The sequence below is a fragment of the Pectinophora gossypiella genome, chromosome 19 (genome assembly GCF_024362695.1).
Source record: "Pectinophora gossypiella chromosome 19, ilPecGoss1.1, whole genome shotgun sequence".
Taxonomy (NCBI): domain Eukaryota; kingdom Metazoa; phylum Arthropoda; class Insecta; order Lepidoptera; family Gelechiidae; genus Pectinophora; species Pectinophora gossypiella.
The window spans coordinates 6,078,548-6,102,029 of record NC_065422.1 but is presented as its reverse complement, the minus strand read 5'-3'; the positions used below and the strand labels follow the sequence as shown (position 1 = coordinate 6,102,029).

The window sequence follows — 23,482 nt, the reverse complement described above, 5'->3', positions numbered from 1 at the left end:
GAGGTGTGGGTAGTTCATGTTGCAATGGCTGTACCTCTGACTACATCAATTGGGATATAGCCGTGAGCTTATATTATGTAGTAGACATACATAGTGATGGTGGGCGTGTTCTTGCGGCTGCGGCTCCTGCTTGGCCTGCGCGTCCTGCTGCGCGAGCGCCAGGATGCGCTTCTTCTGGCTCTGCGGCGTGGCCTGCGCCGGCGCCGGCGCCGCCACCGCCTGTGACGTCACCGCCTGCGACGTGGCCGCCTGTGACGTCATCGCCTGTGACGTCACCGCGCCGGGGCACGCGCGCTGGCTGCTCGAGTGGCTGGGGGGCTGTTGCGGCTGCGCTTGTTGCTGTTCACGGATTATTATCTTATTTTAAAATCAATCATATCAATTAATTTCCTTAATTATAAAAAATAGCAACACGGTGGCGATTCAGACTGCCAAAACTTTCATGGCTCAAAAATAGTGGCGTTCTTCACCGGTCTTCGCGTACAAGAGATAGAACTCGTATCTCCACGAGAATCAGTGCCTATTTGAATCTTAAATAGTAACCTTTTTTGCTTTTGACGAGGTACTAGGTAGGTACATACGAGGAGAGGTGTATGTGCGTGTGTGTGTGCGCGTGCGTACTGACCGGCGCGTGGTGGTGGTGGCAGTGCTCGCGCTTGACGTGCCGCTCGTCCCGCGGGCTGCGCGCGCTGCAGATGACGCCGGCCGCAGGGGCCGCGGGGGCCGCGGGGGGCGCCGCGCACTCGCCGCTCGCGCCTGCTGCCGGTACACAACATACATTACTTGCCGGAACTACCAAAACGGCTTACGTACTACATGGTGGAACAAATAGCCACCCACCATGATTCATGGTATTGAAACATGGTGGGTGGCTTTGTGATCCCTAGTTTGTTCAGGATATTGCTTAGGTTTTCTCGAATTTTTGTACCGGATGAGAGTCTACCCGTTCAAATAGTTAATGCCATCCGAGACACACTTACAATATGTCAAACCTAAAAGAAAGACTGATGACCCAATTGTACGAAAGTAAGATGATGAGTCCTTTGCAAGGCACGTTAACCCGTTGGTCCCAGTTACTTCTTACTGAGGGATGTACTTAGTCGTTACATGAGCCATGTCAGGAACATTTAGCTACTCAGTAAGGCACAGCAACCGCGCGAATTATATCTTTATGGTTGCTGAGATTGATAATCGACCTCACAACCCACACGGTAAAAACAATCTAACCATCGATAAAATGTACAAAAAACAGGTCGATTTTTAGTGGTGAATGCTATTCGAGGCAGATCTTGAATAAGACTTTTAAAAACAAATGTTGAAAATTCAGTTAATACTTTTGAATCTTATGTGCACGATGATTTTGTCAGATGACGGCTTTACCCCACCTAAAAGGCCTACACGTGAAATAACCCCAGACCACTTGTATCAGTGGTGGCTGGTGATAGCGTGTACGGCAGGTGTATGTGTGTACTTAAGTTTTGTATGTTTAATTATATTATTATGAAAGTTTCACGGCGCATTGGCGCTTCTGAACTGTAATGTCGGGAAATCGTCCCTTAGCTTACAACACCGCTCAAGTCGAAAATTGGCGGTTTTTACATATTAATGCCATTGGATGAAGAAAATAAAGGTTAAAATAAAGTAAATCGTCAAAATAAGTATAAATAATTATTTATTAACCGCTAACTAGAGTATGTATTAAGTAGCAATAAAAAAATCTACAGATATTTTAAATAAGAAATTTTATTTCGTCTCCTGTAAAGTTGGTAAAAATGACTTAAGCGGTGTTGTAAGCTAAGGGACGAAATGTAAATGAATAAAATGAATGTGTGTCACCTCTGTTCTGCTGGTGGTGGTGGTCGCGGCGCGGGCCGTCGTCGTCGTCGGAGTCGGAGATGGTGATGACGGACACGGCGGGGGACGGCGTGTCGCGGATGGTGATGGTGTGCGCCGCGCCGCCGCCCTCCCACAGGGGGTTGCCACCACCATTACGGGTATTCCTGGAGAGGACATTAGCATTTTAGCTATCATTCTAAGCGTCTACAATCACTGTCGTCCTGTGGTACATCGGCTTGCTTTTCAAATGGCAAGCGCCCGTTTGAACTCCGGTACTGGACTTGCACCAATACAATTTTCACTAACACCACCATTAATCAATGATGTAACCTCTGAACCCCAATTGGGATCTATATCCGTAAGCTTAAGCTTAAGTAGTGTGTCGTAAGCTTAAGTATGTAAAATTAGTAAATCAGTTAAAAAATATGATTGAATTCATCTTAGACTGGCTTCTATTTCTAGATTAACATTTTACAATATTTGACCGAGTCATTTATGTGAAAAATTACAAGATCATCTTCTTTCAAGATGCTTTTTTAATTTTATTTTTGGATATAATGGCTAGGTTCATGGAATAAGAAAACCAGGTATGCTCAAAAGTGACAGCTTCCATGCCCTGGGTTGCCATTTATTAAAAAATACCATGACCCACGACCATGTTTTTAATTTACTTAGCAATGCAATTTTGAAGTAATAATAATCAGTCATTCACTTACTTTTGAAATGTAATACCAATTTAATGGTAACAGTGGTAACATTTACGTTATCAGACGCTAGCAATGGCGTCTTTTCATAGGATCGATCATACCTGGTTTTCTTATGCCATGGCTGGGATATAATAACAAAATGGCGTACGTGTGGTCGTGATGGTGGTGTCGGTGCCTGGATGGCGGCGTGCCCTCCTTGACTCGCTTCTTGACGGGCGACAGCTGCGTCGGCTCCTTCTTACCACCACTGCCGGACAGGCTGCAAAGAATTACACGCATTCCTCGTAATCTGGATTGTTGGGGTGATCAACACTTGACTAAACGTCTATAACGTCGCCTTATAGTGAAGTTCGCATGTGATTTTTGTTGACAAAACCTCGCAATCGACGAGGCAGTTTCAATCCAGATAAATGCAGCTAATTTTCCTCGGCTATGCAGGTGTAGTAGTTTTAGACGGATATGAATATCGACAACAAAATATGTTACCATTTGAATAAAGATATTTTTGTTTGAATTTATACATTTATGGTCTTAATTATTACCTGGATTGAAACTAATTAAAAGAAACTGTGGTTTTGTTGAAGAAAATCACATTAGAATGTGATTTATCAAAAAGGCGCTTATGTGACGTTCACTATAAGGCGACTATAATGAGAATATGACAGCTATATAAAGTGTTTACAAATGTAAGATGTATATTTGTGGAGGAAAATCGACATAAAAATCATATGTGTGTAAGTGTGACAAATTTTAGATATTTTTGGACTTGATTGCTTAATAGGATTCGAAATAACACATCTAAAAAATATTTACTACTCATAATGGCCTCTGCATCTGCATTCCAAAATAATAAGAAAATTCATAGTTACACATTCAACGAGGAGAAAACTGATGTGAATAGAATAAATATTTATTAAGAACTTGTATTAAATACACAGGTAAATACATTATTTACAGTACCTATGTTTCATCTACATACATGCAATAAATACTTACATAAATAAATATATAATTCATTTTGAAAATATCAATGGGCTGAACTTTTTAAATACTGTATTTTTTTTTAATTTTGTATTGTCTAAGTTCCACTAATGGTATAGATAAATAAATTATATGGTTCTCGGTCTGAAATAAAAAGTCTATTATTATTGTAAATATCAGTATCCATTGGTCTTGTAACTAATATAAAATATTATGACAATATATAAATGAAATAAAATTTAAATAAATATATTATATTCTTATTCTATGCTATAGATGGTCATTATAAGAGGGTTTCAAAAACGAATGCCTAAAATATTATATCGTCGCGTTATACAGTTGATAAACCATATCCACATGTGTTTTACAAAAAGTCGCTTAAAAGTGCATGAAATTTTACAAGTGTTAGTTACATAAGACTATTGTTATTGATAGAGGTTCCCAAAGTATTAAGATGACGGAACACCCACCTTTTACCTTACGCAACCCCATAAGAAATGGTTACAAAACGAACAAACTGTTTTATTTTCGTTTTTAACGCTTTAGGAAATTAAGCCATTCGTCTGTTATGGTTCGGTAGGTGAATGGACGGTGAATTATGGAAACTCAATAAGATTAACACACCATCGTATGTTCCGGGATAAAGGCGTTCTTGGGAAATGACAATTGGGTAGTTTCCTAGGTCAAAGATAAATAATGAAATTCTTATTACTAAATAAAAACAGATCAAAAGGTGATAAAAACCGTTTTTTTTTTCTATTTAACTTATTTATAAAGAAAATATAATAAAGGCAACATTTTGTCACGTTTTTGACGTAAGAGGTTGCTTTCATACAAATTCCATAGTAATTTCGTGTTTTGACGTTTAGTAAAAAGTAACTGATATGACTAGTTAGAAACTACCCTATTCTTTGAATTGATTAGTATTGGATTTTTGAAATCTTTGGACATTACCGAGAAGTGGGAGGTTAATCGTGTTGTATAGAAGTAAGTTATAGCTAGCCTCGGTGAGTGTAATGTTATGTATGCACCTGTATTGATGTGTTTGATGGTGCGGCGGATAGTGCGGCGCCGCACTGGTCTGCTGCTTGGTGGACCTGTCGACAACGCACTCGTTGTACCATAACATATTTCTATTTGGTGGCTATCAAACCTTATACGAATTGAAAAGTCTATATTTTTATTTCATTCAATTATTAATTATACATAATTCTCTCAACGTCAATTTGAATTTTGGCGCAACGTGTCAAATTATAGTCTTCAAGTTCCGCGTGCGTTCACAGACGATATAGAAGTCAAAACATTATACGAAAACTAGAAATTAACTTTTTTTAACGAAATCGTACTAAATTTCGAGGTCGTTGCTAGGTCACATACGTAAGGGTCATCATTTGTACTAAACAATGAAAAAATTACTAACGGGAGTTCTACTGTTGTATTTGAAAAGTATATCATCGGATTTCGGCCCAGAAGTCAAAGTGCCGGCAAAAAATATTTTTGCTATATTCCGTTAGATCTTATCCGTCTGATCATTTATTACTATGGCACCAACGATGTAGCGTCAATATTTTAGGTTTTATTCGAATTAAAAAGACTGCATTTTCATACATTTTTGATGAAAATGTAAAGTGCTGGCCAAGTATCAATAATGGTATACATCCTTATCCGTCTGAACATTTATTACTATGGCACCAACGATGTAGCGTCAATATTTTAGGTTTTATTCGAATTAAAAAAAAACCTGTATTTTTCATACGTGAAAACGGGCAAGCAAATTATTATAAGTATTATGGAATATTGCATACCTTTTGTGGTTGTGGTGGTGGTGCGCGTGGTGAGGGTGGAAGTCCCACACGGGTGGGTCGGGAAGTGGCGCGGGCTCCACGATGAGCGGCGCGCGCCACTCGCCCACGGCGCCCACGTCGCCCACGCCGCCCACGGCACCCACGCCACCCACACCACCGTGCTGGTGGTGCGCGGCCGCCGCGGCTGCTGCCGCCGCCGCCAGCTGCTGCACCTGCAGTTCATGTTTTCATGAATATTGATTTGTTATAAGAATGTGAGAAGGGATGACCAGGACAAGAAGCCGTCTTCGCGTAACGGGAAGTTGGAAACAAAGAAGTGAATATATATTTGTCGCAATTTAAAATAATAAACTTTTATTACTTATTAGAAAATGACACTACAAAAAGTAAAAAAAAAACATTAGCTTTATTAAAAAAATTACAAACTATTAGCACACGATGTTTCAAAGTTAATACAACATATTGGTATATTATGTTGCAAATTAGAGTCAAAAGCCTCCAATAAGTCAACTCGCAGCCACTCCTGATTCTAACATGGATAATTTATCATGTTTTGCCGAAACAGTCCATCATTTTGTGTGATATTTACGGCCCTTGGATTGCCTTTCTAAAACAGATATGAACTTATAGTATTAAAAAGTAGAGGTCAAGATAGTAACCTGATAAGCGGGCTGGCAGAGTATGGAGGACACGAACTGGTGCGGGAAGGGCTCCGCGGCGCGGGTGGCGTACTGCCGCGCCCCGCCCACCGCCACGCGCCCGCCCTGGTACAGCTGGTACTGGAACCATGACACACGTGCTCACTACACGCCACATTCGTCTTCGATATCGAGGGACCCAGGGTACACATCTAGGGGTCGCCGAATTACATAATTATGATATCATAATTCAATATCATAATATACAACTTTAAAATACAGAACATTATAAGCATAGAACTCCCTCTTAACATACTTATAATGATTATTAAATCTTTATTCGTATCGAAATTTATGTCTATTTATATTTCGTATCCTATTTATATAGAATCTTCGAAAGTGGTGAGAGTTTCCAAACTCTAATCAGCATCCTCTCCGTAACACACTCACCAAGTTATCGTAGGGCGCGGCCCTGAGCCGCTGCTGGTTGATGGTGAGCGCCAGGTGGTGCGCCTGCGGCGGCGCGGGCGCGACCACGCCGCCCACGTACTCGGCGCCCACGCCACCCACGCCGCCCACGCCCGCGCCCGAGCGCCGGCACACCTCCATCATCTGCACCGACGCCTTCACGTTGTTGCAGTGCGCATAGTCTACCAGGTGCGCTAGTGTTACGAACGCGTGGTTCAGTGCTTCGCCCGGGGTTATTCGTCTCTCCTGTAATAGGTAAGGTTTTATTAACACTTTCATGGACACCGATCACGGGTCATTGACCTTTCATTTGGAATCGAGACATCGCCCGTAGACGTTCTGTCCGTAATATTATTAATGTTGAGTCTTTCATGAAACACGCTAATTATAATATATATATATATAATTAGCGTGTTTCATGAAATAGCATAAATTTTATAAGGATTATTTTATTATAGTTTTTTTTTAAATTTACTAATTAATATAATTTATCTTCTTCAGTCACATTTAGTCTAATTTCTTTAACAATAGAAAATGGATTTCAAAATCATCATTTGAACACTGAAACAATCATAACCGTTAAAAGACAAAACCCAACCGACCTGATCCATAGTAAGCATCCGCTTCAACAGATCGATGAACTCCCGTCGATCTGCCTTCTCTGCTAACAACTGTCCACCCTCTAAATCAGTAGGCACGTTGACCTGTCCGATGTCGTCGAGACAGTTGAAGATGTACTTCCTCGCCTCCTTGCTCTTGATGCCAGTCTCGAGCTCGTGTTCCTCGGGAGTCTTCAGCCGCCAGAACGGGTATGTGCTGTCCACGTCGCGGTAGAAGAACTTAGCAGTTTTTGAAGCGCTGGAATGTGCAAGGTCGGTATTTGTAGGTGACCAGTAGATGTGTGTGATTGTCACACTGCTAATCGAAAATTGTTCTTCTCTTATCGTGTGGGTTGTGAGGTGGATTACCAACCTCAACCCTGGTGTCAGGGTTACTATTGAGCCGCCAAAGGCCCCTGATATGACTCATGTAACGACTACGTACAGTCATGAGCTTTAGGACTCCGTCGTACTAACATATTTAACATTTAGTGAGACTTACAGTTCAATTTGTCAAAGAAGTTAATGTGACATGGTACCAAAGTGTATACATATTAATGCTCGTGACCGTACTTTCATTAGTAAGTAGTAACCGGGACCAACGGCTTAACGTGCCTTCCGAAGCACGGATCGTCTTACTTACGGACAATCAGGAGATCAGCCTGTAATGTCCTAACCAAACTAGGAATCACAAAGTGTTTTTTGTAATATGTCCCCACCGTGATTCGAACCCAGGACCTCTGCATCGTGAGCTCAATGCATTAAGACACTCAATATTCTACAGTCTCGAAGAAGTGATGGTAATTAAATCTAAGGATATAATCATTGCATCATTGTGCAGTCACGTCAGGGGCTTTTGGCGGCTCAATAGTAACCAAGAGTTGTTAGGTAGAACACTGACCTCACGAATGAAGAAGATGATAATAAAAAAGATAGTATACCTGTTAAGCATATGCTCAGTAGGCAGCCCCTGCGTCTGCGAGATGTACCGGATCTGATCGTACTCCGAGGAGCCTGGGTACAGCGGCCAGCCGAGGAACAGCTCGGCCACCACGCAGCCAAGTGACCACATGTCGATCGCTTCGCAGAACGCCAGGCCGAGTATTATTTCCGGCGCTCTGAAATGATACAAAAGTCACTGTTATTAATTATCTAAGAAAGGTAATATAAGCATAATAGTTAAGTAACAATGAAGTTACACCTATCCTAAATAAACCGACAGAAAGCCGAATGAGATGGCCATATTATGCGTAGCAAATTACACTAAAAGGAACGAAATCCAAGTCCCTATCTGTTGCTAGTTTTGATTTTTAGGACCGCTTCCTCTTGTGAGACATAATTTGACGATAGATTTCTATGTCTCCGATATACCCCTTTAGTGTCGGAGTTTGAGAAGCAGACGTGGCTAGCAAACCTTGGATCTAGAAACTTACTCCTTCCTGAGGCTCAAATCTCTCATCCTACCTTGTATTTGACATATATTTGAAGTTAAAGTGAAATACGAGTAGATGTGATCTGAGGAAGGCAACATTGAAGCAATCCATCTAAAAAGCAATGATTCAATTAGACATTTGCGCGTATAAAAGTGAGTGCGCAATACCAACAAATGTCAAAAAGCAATATGGCTTTTTTTAGATGAATTGCTTCTATGTGGTCTTTTTAGACCCCCTGATCAACTGACCGGTAGTAGCGACTCTGCAGGTAAGTGTTGCAGACGGCCTTGCTGACATGGGACGCGCTGCCGAAGTCGATCACCTTGACGCGGTAGGGCTGCCGCGCCGGCTCCACCAGCATTATGTTCTCCGGCTTCAGGTCCGCGTGGATCAGGCCCAGTTGCTGAAATTACATAATTTTTTTATCAGAACCATTTATTTTCGCAACCCACTAAGTACTCCCATGACAGAAGTAGAATGAATATATTTTAAATCACATCGAATTCTGTTACGGCTGAGAACTGCGCCGCTTGTTCTCACTCTAGGAATTAATGACATTTAACCAATTATCATCTTGTCCCTGTAACGTTATACAGGGTGTCATTCTGTCTCAATATTTTCAAGGACTTATGAGCAATGCTCGGGATAAGTAGCGCATAGGTAGAGCAGTGCTCGGGATAGGGTCAATAACCCTGGATGTTGTGGTTCATATGGATGTGACCACGAGGTTTTTGAGATTGCGAGATTACGTTACATTATAGTATTGTCTTCTTTTAAATAAAAGTAAACTGTTTGAGAGATCATAGGTACAGTCGTACTAATATTATAAATGTGAAAATTTTGTCGATCCAGACAAATAGTTCAGACAAAAATAAATAATAATAAAAATACGTAATATACAAATTACTAAAATAATTCACAAAAATAAATGTTTAATAAAAATTCGAATATTGTATTCGAGATTCTAGATTTGAGAGATATATCCATGTTAAGACTAATGTCCCAAATGGCACTATCTATCCCTGTCACTGCATATGAGCCAATAATTCTGAACAAGATTGTTCAAGAAAGCATATTATGTCAAATCTATTTTATTTTTTTTTTTCATAAAACGGGAACTTTTTATCTCCAAATACCGAAGTATATCTTCAGAACGGTTGCCAACAGTCGGTCGGATCGGGTACGGTGGAACTGTAATTAGTACCTTGAGTTTAAGCAGCGCGGTGAGGACCTGCTGCAGGATGGGGCGGATGTACTTGAGCGGCAGCGGCGAGAACTTGTTCTGCTTGAGGAAGTCGTACAGGTTCTGCTCGAGCATCTCGAACACGAGACACGTGTGCGACCGATGCTGGAAGCACTCGTACGCGCGCACGAAGTTGAACTCGTCCGCCGACTCCTGGGAGAGGCGCGACAGGATCGACACCTGCAACAGAAACAACAATATTATACACATACAGGAATACTGAGGGGGATGAATCAGACCACGATTCTGAGTGGAAATTCCTGCCAGAAAATTCATGAACATTTTTGTATCTTTTTTTAATTATTTTCAGTTCAATACTTTGGCGAATCGGGTGAGCAGAGTCGTCAATAAGACTACCTACACACATAACATAAGCTCACGACTATATTCCTATTGGGGTAGTCAGAGGTATATCCATCGCAAGTTGAGCTAAGTACCCACACCTCACCACGCTTTGTTAGACCGATGTGGTAGGTGGTGAGCCATATCGCCGTCTATAATGGTCGACCCAATTGTGTTAGTGAAAATTGCACTTAAGATAAATTGATAACTCATTGGGGCAAGTCCGGTATCGGGGTATGAAGTACCTGCACCCATTCCTGATATTCGTCGCCCCAATGTGGCCGATAACGTAAGTAATGCTTTCTTAATAAACATTCGTAGGTTTTATCAGGTGCTTTTCGACGCTCATACAACATAAATAACCACACCAGGATCAGCCAGATCGCTCATCAATCTCTTAATCCACACGACAGAGGATTCGCGTCTTTCAAAAGGGCAAAAAGGTTCCTTGAATACAACTTTATTTTTTAATTAAAAAGGATTGTGAATCTCGGTTCAGTTTTTAATATATTTTCGTTTCGTCTCAATCCGTTTTAATTTACCCGCAGCTCATCTTCAGTAGTCAAGTGTACTTGACATTTCTTTCATCAATTTAAGTACGCCAAATCAAGTAGACCCCAAATTGGTTTCATAATTGAGGAAAATGGAAAATGTATCATTGCAGTAAGTTTACCAGTACTACATATTTCACCGTATTTTCCTTACAGTTACTAAATGAAGAATATTAAATTTTTCGCTCGATGTGGAATGATGTTAAGTTGAACGTTAGTGCAGCGTTGCAAATGCGTTGCACGTGCAGGCAAATCGAACATGTGTTACGTCCGTGGCACAGAAAAACTAGCAGCGAATATGTATGCGAAAGAATAGTATTATCTTAGCTATTTTATCGACACAAAAACAGAACAGTCATTATTAGACTTTATATAGCCAAAAGCAAAGCCTTATCAACTTTTCTTTTTTTACATAGGGCTATTGTTACATAATGACGACCTACAGTTTTTTTTTAAGCTGGAGGACTTTGCCGGTGTTATTTCCAGCACTTTATCACTGGCCCAAAAATATCTATTATGGCCGCCTGCGTCAGTTTTAATCATGGTTTTAACATCAACACCTACCAGATTTTCAAATAGGTACGGTCATAGTAGCATAGGTACTAATAAGTAAAGACTTTGAAACCATGTCACATTAACTTTTTTGACAAATTAAACCGTAAGTCTCGTTACATGGCAACTAAGATAGTGCGACAGGGTTCTAAAGTGGGTACATGATATTGCAAAAATCAACAAAAATCCCATAATACTGGACTCCTTTGTGTAAACATCCTTGTCGGAACTAAATCCCGAAGCCGAGGCAAGTTAAATTATATTTGTTGGACTATCAAACTTTGACCCGAATGATCCGAGGAAGGATAATCCTGGAGATCGTCCCACCTGAATCGAGGTCGCGCGTGCAAATGGAACGGTATCCGGGGTGTCTTATATAGAGTCGGACGGGGGACGGGTGAGACGGGACACCACTCCCGTCGGCAAACATAAACACTTTGATAACTGGCCCCGCGCCAACCGCTATAATGGATCGCGCAACGGAGAAGCTTCCTAGAAATCGCGCTACGGGGAGACAGGAAGAAATTTCGCTAATAAATGGACGGTAATCAGCGCACCGACAGCTTCCAACTTTTTCTCATGATATTTTCCTTTGTTCGCCCGTTCTTTGTTTAACAAGATATTTCACGGGAATATTTTTGAATCGCAATGCGACGTCGCGATAATAAAATAACAATAAGGTCGCGAATCGTCGTAGTTTACATGATTGCGTTGGAGCATCTCTATTCTTGTTATTTTAATAGTCGAATAAATGTCAGTTGATTGATGGTGAAAGAAATGTCAAGGTCTTTGTATTATTCTTAGCTTGTAATGTTCAAGTCATTATAACATTATTGAACAGCTGTTATGTTTGATAATCTTGCCTTCGAACAGAGTTATAATTACATCGTAATGAAAACTTTGAGGGATGATTCAGACCATGATTCTAAGTTAATCAAATAGAATTTTCCATCGGAAAAGTACAGAATTGAAAATAATTAAAATACAAACATGAATTTTGTGACGGAAAATTCCACTTGATATAACTCAGAATCCTGAGTCTGATTCACCCCCTCAGTATTCGTTACGATGTCACTAACACCCTGTATAGAGGTTTGAAAATCCGAGTATTATATATAACGGGAATGTATTAACATTGTTAATGCAACTTTTGTTTCTCTCGATGTCTAAGACTTTAAGTTGCACTCCACTTAGCCGAAATTGTAGCAAACAGGTAAATCCAGTCTAGTAGTACCTAGTATTCTGATTCTGGAACCAAAGTCTAATGAAGGCATTTTATAACTTACATGCGAGTCTGTCAATGTGAAACAGTACTGACCTCGATCTGCCCCTGGCGCGCATAGCTGGGGTGGTTCTTGAGGATCTTGATGGCGACGATCTCATTGGTGCCTTTTTTCCAGCATTTCACCACCTGACCGAAGGTGCCCCGCCCGAGGAACTCCAGCACCTCGTACCTGGGGAAACATTTGTGGGTTTTTAAGTGTTATGTAATTAAATTAACATAATAATAAATTTAAACAAAAATAGCAATTCCGGATTCAATTGATGGAACTATAAAAAAGATAACTATTTTTTCAGAATACCACAAAGTTTGTACAGAGCTTGATTGCGTACAGTCGATACGCTCTAGACAATACTGGGATATCTTTCCAAACGACATAATATGGATCTTAATTGTTTTCTGAAGTTTGATATAGACAAAACAAAAAGTGTTCAAGTAGAGTTATTATGACTTTCAACTGACCTATTGGACGAGGAGTAGAGGACTTCATGTTGGACCAGCTGGTAGTCTCCGTCGCCTCCACAGCCGGAGCCTGTGTCACACAACGGGTCAGGCGCAGACGGGACGAGCCGGGACGGGTCGATTCGAGAAACGTGTCGAGTCGCCGCACACCCCACGTAGCCGCATGTACACAGATTCGAAACCGACATATTAGCTACACATAACATACGAATATAACGTAAACTTATTAATAATTACTTTTTAATGTAGGGGGGAAAGAAATGCAGATGAATTGGAAAATAATAAAGATCAAAAACTTTTGTGAAATATCTCAAGACTATATTTAACGACTTATGTGTGTAGTATGGAATGATTAAAAGGTTTAAGCAATATTTGACTCATAAGCGCAGGGGTTCGAAGCCAAAAGTAGGAAAATTTTAATAAAACAGCATTCGCTAATGTAAACAGTAATAAAAAGACTTAATAAAAATGTCAATGACAATACAAAACTACCTTATAACAAGAATGACAGAAGGATTATGGGAGTAACAGGGTTGAACTTACTTTTGACTTCACCGGAGTAGAATCTAAGTGCATCAGACAATGGGTAGTGCATTTCAAACAAACTACAGGGTCGTGACAACAGCGAGCGCATTGTTACCTCCCGACATTTGGTTGAATACTACACCTACCTAATGCCTAGGCGATTTACGGAATCTTTATAGCTTTTTCGTATACTAGTTAATAAAGCTTTGCCTGTATTTCGAAATAAGTGACGCCATAAGACTAAAATAACATAAAAGTGATTCGTCTTCCACAAGCAGCGTTTTTAAAGAAAACTTTCAAACCCTGGGCGGAATTATGTAGAAGGTTTTAACCGAACCAGACTGATATTGGGTTTTTAGAATGAAGTAGGTACTTTTTACTTGAAGACAAGTACAAAATATCTAAGATTGAAGAAAGTACATACTTCAAAAGCACGCAGAAATCACTCTTTCACTTTAATGTTTTGGATGACGTAAATAACCTATTCCCAACCACGCCAGGCTTTGTCCTATATTTTTGAAGCATTTAGTATTAATTTTCCTAAATCCATTATATTTTATTAATCCTTAAGCCCTTTTCAAAATTTTGTTCCGTCATAACTTTTAATATTAATAGTAAAGAAAAACTTTTAATCAAATCCTTTATCGCTTATTATATTATCAAATTGAAAATGACCTTTGCTTATCCCTTGACATTTGACTTTTGTACTATCTATTGTATTAATTTTCCAACAAACAAAATATAAAACCGCTTAGCGTGGGTGAATTCCTGTTAAAGCTTAATGAATTAAAACGTGGTGTTTTGTTGAAAACTTTTGCGTTAAAAGGGTCGAGTAGACGTCGCTTATCTTAAAAACAGGCATTAATGTAGAGTAAGTCTAAGCGTAGTGTGGCCTAAATGAGAAAATATATTAATGTATGTTGTAATGAATGAGTTACTTTGAAGTATTTAGTACGGGAAGTATTTGAGCATTTAGGATTTCTGTTTTAGATCAAAACAAGGCCTTTGTACTCCGTTTCATTATCGTAGAAACAAGATTAAGGTCCAAGGACCGTTTTATGTTTAGATGTAGAGCTTCTGTATTTGTATAAGAATCGTGTTACGTGTTTACAAGGCACACGACCCGGATAATATGATAAATCGTCTTAGTGAAGTATGTCTTTTGATTTTAATAAAATTTTATCGCTTAATCAATGTACATTATTAGGCCGTAACAATTGTTGTCAACAAGGTGTGTATTGTAGTCTCTTTTGGTGTAATGTAGTCTTACTTAGTGTAGTGTTATGATACTAAGTGTAGTGTTATTTGAGTGTAGTGTAGTGTTATGGTAGGAGGTAACAACAATTGGTAGACATTACGTTTGTGGTTACCTTGCGGCTGGGGCGGGTGGTTGGCCCCGCCCGCCGCCAGCTGCTTCCCGTGCGCCGTCGTCGTAGCGGCGCCCCGCAGCCGCGCGCCCGCGCCCGCGCCCGCTGCGCCCGCGCCGCTCGTGCCGCGCGCCTCGCTGCCGACCACGCGGCGCTGTTCGCTGCTATCTCCGACACTGAAAAATAAAAATAATATCAGTAAGGCTGAAACTGAAAGAACTATGCGGTTCATGAATGAATGGCTGAAGGTTGACATGCGACAATGAAGCTTAGTTATAAAGTTATGACAAGTGGGCAGTTTTAACCTCTCATATGCCGAGATACCAGACACAATAGATTTTACATTGTGTCTGGTCGAGATCCGCGTTCCGGCGTTCGAAAGATTAAGCTACCTAAATCAAAGGTCCTATATTTTGTATACGCTGTACATTTATAATATGTCTACCATAAATTAGGAAACCTAGCGGCACCGCTTCTTTGGAAAATTGCCAGTTGCATAAATATTGTGGTAAAAGTGGTAAGCAAAGAGATGGAATCTTTTTTTGACGTGACATTAACTACTTGGCTTGACAAATGGGGAGCGCTGAGCGCTCTCACCTGGGAGAATCGCATCGCAGACCTTCGAAACTAACACTTAGTGTATCGCGGACAACGAATCGCCATTTTGTACTAGCAAAATAAGCAACGAAAACTGTTAACCCTTTTCACAATGTAGGTTTAAATAAATAAAATTAATTGTAATAGGAGTCTATTGTAACCATTATATAATGTTTCTAAAGAGGGACTTTCCAGGCTAAGTTCCCCAAAAATTTATAGAAGGCGCTGTAAAAATTTGCTTTCATTTAACCTTCTAATTTCATGGATAACAGACATGTATCTTTTGTCTTTGTTTTTGAGTATAAATGATGACCCCTTTTATTACACCCAAGCACAATACATATTTCATCATTGTTATTCTGATAAAAATAAAGAGAAGCAATATAGGTAACAACATAAGTGTATAGACACGTCTGATCCAAATATCAAGCAACAAATATTTTTAAATAGGCTTCTTCCATTACGTTATATTTTTGAATGATTATGAAACTGAATAATGAGAAAATGGGTCACATCACGATAAATAATAATAATAATAAAACACTTTATTGCACACAAATTCACAAAACATTTACAGGGTAAACCTGGACAAAATCCGAAACCAAAAAAAAAAAAATCCTGGGATAAATCTGGACATTATATAGGTAGAAACCTGTTATTGGCTTAGTTATATTTTTGCTATAGTTGTTAAGAGCTGTTGGTCTCCCAAATATTAGATAAATAAATAAATAAATCGCCATCTACAATATTATTTTTGGAGAACGTAGCCTGGAAAGTCCATCAATGAACAATGCCCTGTTATGCATCTAATAGGTGATTTATAATGTCCAAATTATGTTCGTAACGTGAGGGTTACTAATAACCCTTTACAACAATGCTTACCTAATTATTCTGTGTCTATGCTAATTTACTAGTCTGACACGTAATCTCCGATAAGATTGAGTAATTAACTAATTACGTGACAACTAGCAATTCTGTGGTTAGTGTGACATGACCCCTTTGGAAATACTGTTACATATCTATTAGCTTACACACATACATCACGTGTATTTCCCACTAGGGTAGACAGACACCACGGAATCTGAATTCCATTACGTTCCTGACATACCACTTTCTCTTCTTCTACCCTCATCAACTCACGATCCGGAGGTCCCAGGTTCGAATCCCGTTGGGGACATATTACAAAAAAACCCCTTGTAATCCTTGTAGTTTGGTCATGACATTAGAGGCTGATCACCCAGTTGTCAGAAAGTAAGATGATCCGAGCGTCGGGGAGCACGTTAAGCAACCGGTCCCGACTAGTATTTACTGAAGTAAGTATGTAGTCGTGACATGAGCCATGCCAGGGGCCTCCGGCGGCTCAATAGTAACCCCGATACCAGCAGGGCTAATAAGCGCAACGTGATAAAATTATCAATCGATTCAATAAGTTGTGTCGAAATCGATTTTTTTCTCTAAAATACGTAGCACGTGATTTTTATCGTATCTTGACAAAACGACACGACTTATTTGGGTTCAGTTATTAGCTTTTTTTTTTTGACGTGACTTATTGTAGATTTGCCGCAGATGGCATTAACTACTTGGCCGGACAAATGGGGAGCGCTGAAGGCTCTCACCCGGTACAACGTTTAAGACAACAGGCCTGAGGGTGCCCAGTTGGGCGCGAACCTCGGCTCAGAGCGTCGTCTGAGAGGAAAAATATTTGAAAGAATTAATCGACCCTAGTGGGTCGATAGCGATAAGCGCTGAATGAGGGAAGCAGTTATTAGCACCAATCGATAAAATGACCGTGACAAAACTTTATCACGTTGTGCATGTTAGCCCTACAGGTTGATGGGGGCAGTCATTGATCTCCCAATCCATACGAGAGAAGATCATAATCTTCATACGCTCGGTCAAGTGTAATCCTACATGCTTGCTGACGGCGTTAAACTTTCCAAAACCTCCAGAATTTGATCGCGGTATATTCGGCTGGTTAGACCTTCCTCTTCAGATTCTATTAATTACATTCGCTTCATAACTCTTCTTTTCCCAATTCTCGTCACTACATCGTCATACATTACATTTTTGACGCGGTTTATTGTAGATTTGTCCCTTACGGTATTAACTACTTGTCCGGACAAATGAGGAACTATTCAGGCTGCGTTCCCCAAAAAAAAATATAGATGGCGCTGTATAGATTTGCTTACTTTTAACCTTTTAATTTCATGGATAACAGACATACGAATATGCATTTTTTATCTTTGTTTTTGGGTATAAATGATGTCCCTTGTTATTACAACCAGGCACAACACATCTTCCACCCCTTATTATTCTGATCAGAATAGAGAGTAGCAATATAGGTAGCTACATAATTCTATACGTATGTGATCCAAATATTAATCAACAATTATTTTTATATATGCGTCTGCCATTAGATTATATTTTTGAACAATAATGTACTCCGAGCACGAGCATATAATGTACTCGGGGCACGTTAAGCCGTTGGTCCCGGCTATTAGCCGTAAAAACACCTCCACCAACCCGCAATGGAGCAGCGTGGTGGAGTATGCTCCATACCCCCTCCGGTTGATTGAGGGGAGGCCTGTGCCCAGCAGTGGGACGTATATAGGCAGTTTATGATGTACTCCGAGCAATGACAAAATGGGTAATTTTGGACTAAAGATAATTAATAAATCACGAGGTTTCCTGGATTTGTGCCCGGTGGCAATAGACTCGCCCCCTACTACATGGGACTTAGATATAGCTTCTTCTTCTATCGTGTGGGTTGTGAGGTGAATTACCAACCTCATCAACCCTGGTGTCAGGGTTATAATTGAGCCGCCAAAGGCCCCTGACATGACTCATGTAACGACTACATACTTACATCAGTAAGTAGTAACCGGGACCAACGGCTTAACGTGCCTCCCGAAGCACGGATTATCTCACTTTTTGGACTATCAGGTGAGCCTGTAATGTCCTAACCAAACTAGGGATCACAAGTGATTAGTCCCCACCGGGATTCGAACCCGGGACCTCCGGATCGTGAGCAGAACGCTCAACCACTGGACCACGGAAGCCGTTGGATAGATATAGCTGCAATAGATATAGCTGGTTAGAAGTGAGTATAATTTAATTATCACGTTAAATCTGAAAAGCGCCATCTGTATTGTTTGCGGGGAACGAAGCCTGCAAAGTCCCTTATTCACACCACAACGCTCCCTTAACTTATATTATTTCATTGGATCTGCATTAATATTGTTTATAAAGATTATTTGACTAAAGTGAAAGTACCACTAGGTGAAATACCTAAATAAAGTTTCCTTCTGTTTATTTTACATCAAACAAATAAGTAGTTTTCAATTTTAAGAACACATCATTCTATTTTATTACACAAATAACTATTGTTACAAAATGAACGTGGAAGTCATGAAAATTGTTTTAAAGCATTTCAAATACAAAATAGACGTGTAGCAAACCGGTAAAAACCGGCATATACCAGTATATTCCATTTATCACAAAAAATATATCGGTAAGTATAAACACAAAACTGCTCGACAGTTGTTTAGACATGTCGAACTATATTTTATTTTGTATTTTTGCTTCTATGCTGTTCTCGAAGCAAATAAAAAACATAGAAACACGTTTAGCTGCTTGTCTTCCCGGGCATGTCGTAAAAACCTACAGAGGGATTGTGTCCTCTAACATGATGGACTAATGTTATGGGCGATATGCTGATCCCTTATCACCATAAGGTTCATCATATCCAGCTTACGACATCGTATCAACAGTGGCTGCAAGTTGTCTTTGATTACTTGCGGCTCTGCCCACCCCATTAGGTATTACGGGCGTGAGTTTATGTATGTATGTATATTTTATGTTAGAACTATGTTTTTTAGCTATTATTCAAAGTAGTGAACTGATTGCGAGGTCTCCCCTCGAATCCACGGCTGGTGGTACGTCGCAAGCACCTGCACTTATTATTATCGTTCACGCCAAATTCCATAGCGGCTTTCCTACATCCTCTCTATAGTTGGAGTATTTTTTTAAACACCTTTGTGTTTCTAAGAGTAAAAATGACTTATTTTTTTCTGGAATGTGAAATTAAGCAGAAAAATGCAGGATTCAATAATAAAATTGTAAAACGAGAACTCGTTAGTTTAAAATGAGACCGTATTAGGCTGCGTTTTAAACTTTGCATTATTCTTATGAACACGTAAGTAAAAGGACGAATTTTAATACTACTTTCATAAGAGAAATCATTTCTTTCTTTCGTTTTTTCTTTGAAAGTATGTTAAAATTAAATTCCGATTTATCAAGAGCAACTTACTCGTCGAATAGGTCTTCGTAATCGTCTTCATAGTCGTCCTCCTCTTCAAATTTAAGCCTAGGTATGGACAGATCCATTTTTCACCATCACACACTATTTACACACACTAAATACACTACACTACATTCGTCAGGAAATCGGACTGTATTTGGAAACTAAGTTATATCGGGTGAGGTTTGTAAAATACGCTCTGCGTGTGCGCATCGTCGAGGGTTGCGCGTGAATGTGCGCTAGGGGCTGAGCCGAGGGGTGGCAGGTAGCCACCGCGAGCCCTCGAATTCCCCGTATTGTACGTCAGCCCATTCAAAGGCAAAATCCTGCGCGGCTGTGTGCGTGCGCGCATGCTTACTGCGTGTGGGAACGCCTTGTAATTGTCACTGTTTGCTTGTTTTAAATTAGATGTTGATGATGTGTACATTCTTGTGCTCGCGTTGTCTTTGTTAATCGTAGGCAGTCAACAATAGTCAGGAATAGTTAAATAGAATATGAAATATAGTATTCGTACACTAGGTAATATAGTATTCGTACGAGCTTTCGACTTAACATTCATTAATTTATTTTTATTTTGACAATAGAAACGGTAAGTACTAGAAGACAAATTGCAAACAATGTTCGAAACCAACCGTACAAAATAAACCGGAGTATTCATCCTATAAAAACTTAAAATTTACTTTGTCGTAAAACTGTCTTCGGTGCATTTTAGCACGAAACAGTTTAGCGCACGGCGGGGACAATAAAATACTGTTACTTTTACCACCGGGGTCCTTCCCAGTTATTCGTGAAACAAAGACGAACTACCTTTGTTTACTTTAGGAGTCTCGGCTAATAATTTTATAGCAACTTCAAACTTTCATCGGGGGCAAATAAACATTCGGAATTTCAAATCAAATCTTAATAAAAATCAGTTTTGTTTATATATTATAATAACGGAGCATGAAACTTAGGTATTAATTTGAAGTGATCGCGTTCTTTAAATAAAAACCGAGAAGTCCGTGACTGGCATATTCTGGGAACGACGACATGTTTTTAATATTATAAAATGCGCGGAAAGAATAACCCAAGTGCGCTGAAATACTGTTTAGCGTCACCTTGCGTGCGTGTGAGTGGAGGACGTGGTGCAAGTCACGAACGCAGCGGACAATTTATGTTTTTTATCGTTTCACACTTCGATTGTTTCATACATAACATACACACCCCGATATCCCCAAAGAGGCAGGCAGAGGTGTATTCCTCGCCAGCTAGTTTAAGGCCCAGTTATACTTGTACGACCCGATTACTCTAGCCATATAGAGGCGACCAATCAGCTCGCGACAACAAACACTCCAGAACCCCGATACCGACCCCGCCAGTGTTGTCGACGATTTCCCTAATTCAGCGCTTATCGCTATCGTTATAGGGTCGATTAATTCAGGCCTGTTGGCCAGAGCCCGCAGCGCTCCCCATTTGTCCGGCCACGTAGTTAATGCCATGCTATACTTGTACAATGTCATTAGGAATTTCCTTTGTCAAGTAGCTTCTATGGCTTTTGAAAGAACCACGTGCTTATCAGGATTCCAGCTATCCGGAGGCATAAGTAATTATGCGATAAGTACCTAGAGTAGCATTGCTTGACGTGACTTATCATAAATTTACCTCGGACAACAGTTACCACTTGGCAGGGCAAAAATAAAATTTAGGGAAAATAATAAATGTAGGTAGGTATATTCTTTAGCAGCGATGAGTTATAGTTTTTTATGTATATATGTAAGTTTATATAATGTAGATGCTTTTTGCGAATCGTTTTTGCGAACATTAATCTTTTGAACGCCATAGCCATTTACGAAACTTGCACCCCGTGCAGACCTACATAAAATCTACTGCTTGTCACTTCCTAGTGATTTGAGATTGATCATAGGTTGAGAAAACTCTATGATGTTGAAAAGGTTAAGTAATAATAATTTAAGTGTTATACTAACGTCGCGTCGCGGCAGCAAGGCCTGGCGCAGTGCACGGGCGGAGCGACAAGCGGCGCGGGCGCGGGCGGCGTGGACCGCTCCGCATCGCACGCGCGAGCGGGCACTGCGGGCGCGGCGGGAGCGGCGCACCAGCCCGGCCCCACGCCTGACCAACACTTGTTCTGAAACACGAAAAAAAATCAACGTTAGTATTACTATTCATATTCTAATCCAGCCTACAAAATCCCACTACAAAGGCCTCCCCTTCGTCGTTTTCCATTTTGGCGGTCCTGTACTCCGACCAATCCCTCCGGCAAGCGTCCAAGTCATCACGCTATCTCTTTCGAGGTCTACTACTCATTATTATAAGTCAGTAAACATAATAAGCAATAACAATAGGTCCTAACGTCTAAGTGTAATAAGGCCGCCTGATGTGTTTTTTTTTTACTTTTATCTATATCTCTGTACTGTATCTACTCAACACAGATTTGTATTGTATTGTATACTCGTTTATTTCAGTAATGGGAGATAAATGTGGTTACAAATTCTATCAAAATGTCGATGTATGGTCACGAGCATTAATATGTATACACTTTGGTACCATGTCACATTAACTTTTTTGACAAATTGAATTGTAAGTCTCACTAAATGTCAAATATGTTAGTGCGACAGAGTCCTAAAGTGGGTACATTTTATTGCTCATGACTGTACGTGAGTACATCAAAGGATTACGAACGAAATTTTAGTCAGATCACGGTTGTTAAACGACTCGTGGTATATTTAAAAGCTGGTAAACTGAGGACATTTTTATTTGAAGTATCGAAATTAGAATATAGCTGGATACGCTACCGCCCTTAATCTGTACCCTAATGAACGTTAAACAAATTAATCATTAAGATTTCTAAAAAGTATGAGTCAAATAATACGAAGTGAAGTAATAAAGGCTTATAACGCCCTAAAATGTACACGTTATGATATCATTGATATGATATGATACGACTACAAAACATTAGAAAGCATTATTGCAGTCTTTGCGGTTTTAGATACAATATATGAAGTCAGCGATATATGTACTAAAATCAATAGCAAGTATTATAGATACATCAATGTACTGAACCGAGAATGATTGCTTAAACCACAAATCTGAAGCACTGGGTTTTATCAACCGGCCTGTATCAGCCCGAAATATGTCAACATTTCAATAGCTTAACATATTCAACGTATGGCTAGTATTGAGCCGTATAGCCACTTTGCTAGGACCGCTAGCAAAGTGGTTACTCCGCTTTACAAGACGTCATTGCGATAGTATAGATACAGGGAGTGGAAACTTTAACTCATCAATTTGTTTGGAAAATAAACAAATGAACTAAAGATGTGCCTAAATATTATATCTAATAAAGTTGGTTGGGTCTGTTTGTGCTTTTTTATACTTAATCTAGTGAAATATATATTCAAATAACAATTTTTAGGATACGATTATTATTAGTCAATCTTATTAGGTATTTGACACGAAACTTAAAGTTATTCTAATTCTAAACAGAGCCAGATATTTCATTCTGTACATTGAAATGTTGTTCCACATACAAAGCGATAAAGTATCTACTACGACGTCCGAATATGGAAATGTGATGGGGTAATATATTTCAGCACGGACCAGACAAACTGGGATACCAAATATTTGCAAGTATATCTGTTTGACATTATGAATCGCGTTGATATTTCCGGAAATGTCCGTGGTGTCTTTGTGCCGACTAAACTAGCTAAAAGAGAGTGAATAGGAGAAGGAGAGACACGATTAACAAATTACTATATTAAACTATTAGAAATAGCATTTAAGTTTTTAAGACATTC

The 23,482-nt window shown here is 39.8% G+C and overlaps 1 protein-coding gene across 4 annotated transcripts in view; it reads right to left on the bottom strand.

Annotated features, from left to right (window-relative positions):
- LOC126375450 (homeodomain-interacting protein kinase 2) overlaps positions 1 to 23,482 on the bottom strand; it is a 117,201-nt gene that overhangs the window by 6,329 nt on the left and 87,390 nt on the right. For 2 of the 4 annotated variants that reach the window (XM_050022373.1, XM_050022372.1), the window contains exons 3-18: positions 21,653 to 21,813; positions 14,783 to 14,967; positions 12,900 to 12,969; positions 12,474 to 12,609; positions 9,672 to 9,890; positions 8,716 to 8,870; positions 7,976 to 8,152; positions 7,038 to 7,293; positions 6,418 to 6,681; positions 5,989 to 6,108; positions 5,330 to 5,541; positions 4,556 to 4,621; positions 2,692 to 2,802; positions 1,837 to 2,000; positions 626 to 759; positions 91 to 339 (exon numbers count right to left, since the gene is read on the bottom strand). In XM_050022373.1, the coding sequence (XP_049878330.1) occupies positions 91 to 339; positions 626 to 759; positions 1,837 to 2,000; positions 2,692 to 2,802; positions 4,556 to 4,621; positions 5,330 to 5,541; positions 5,989 to 6,108; positions 6,418 to 6,681; positions 7,038 to 7,293; positions 7,976 to 8,152; positions 8,716 to 8,870; positions 9,672 to 9,890; positions 12,474 to 12,609; positions 12,900 to 12,969; positions 14,783 to 14,967; positions 21,653 to 21,813 (2,679 nt within the window). The remainder of the gene's footprint in view (positions 1 to 90; positions 340 to 625; positions 760 to 1,836; positions 2,001 to 2,691; positions 2,803 to 4,555; positions 4,622 to 5,329; positions 5,542 to 5,988; positions 6,109 to 6,417; positions 6,682 to 7,037; positions 7,294 to 7,975; positions 8,153 to 8,715; positions 8,871 to 9,671; positions 9,891 to 12,473; positions 12,610 to 12,899; positions 12,970 to 14,782; positions 14,968 to 21,652; positions 21,814 to 23,482) is intronic. The other 2 variants (XM_050022374.1, XM_050022375.1) reach the window with 2 other exon arrangements.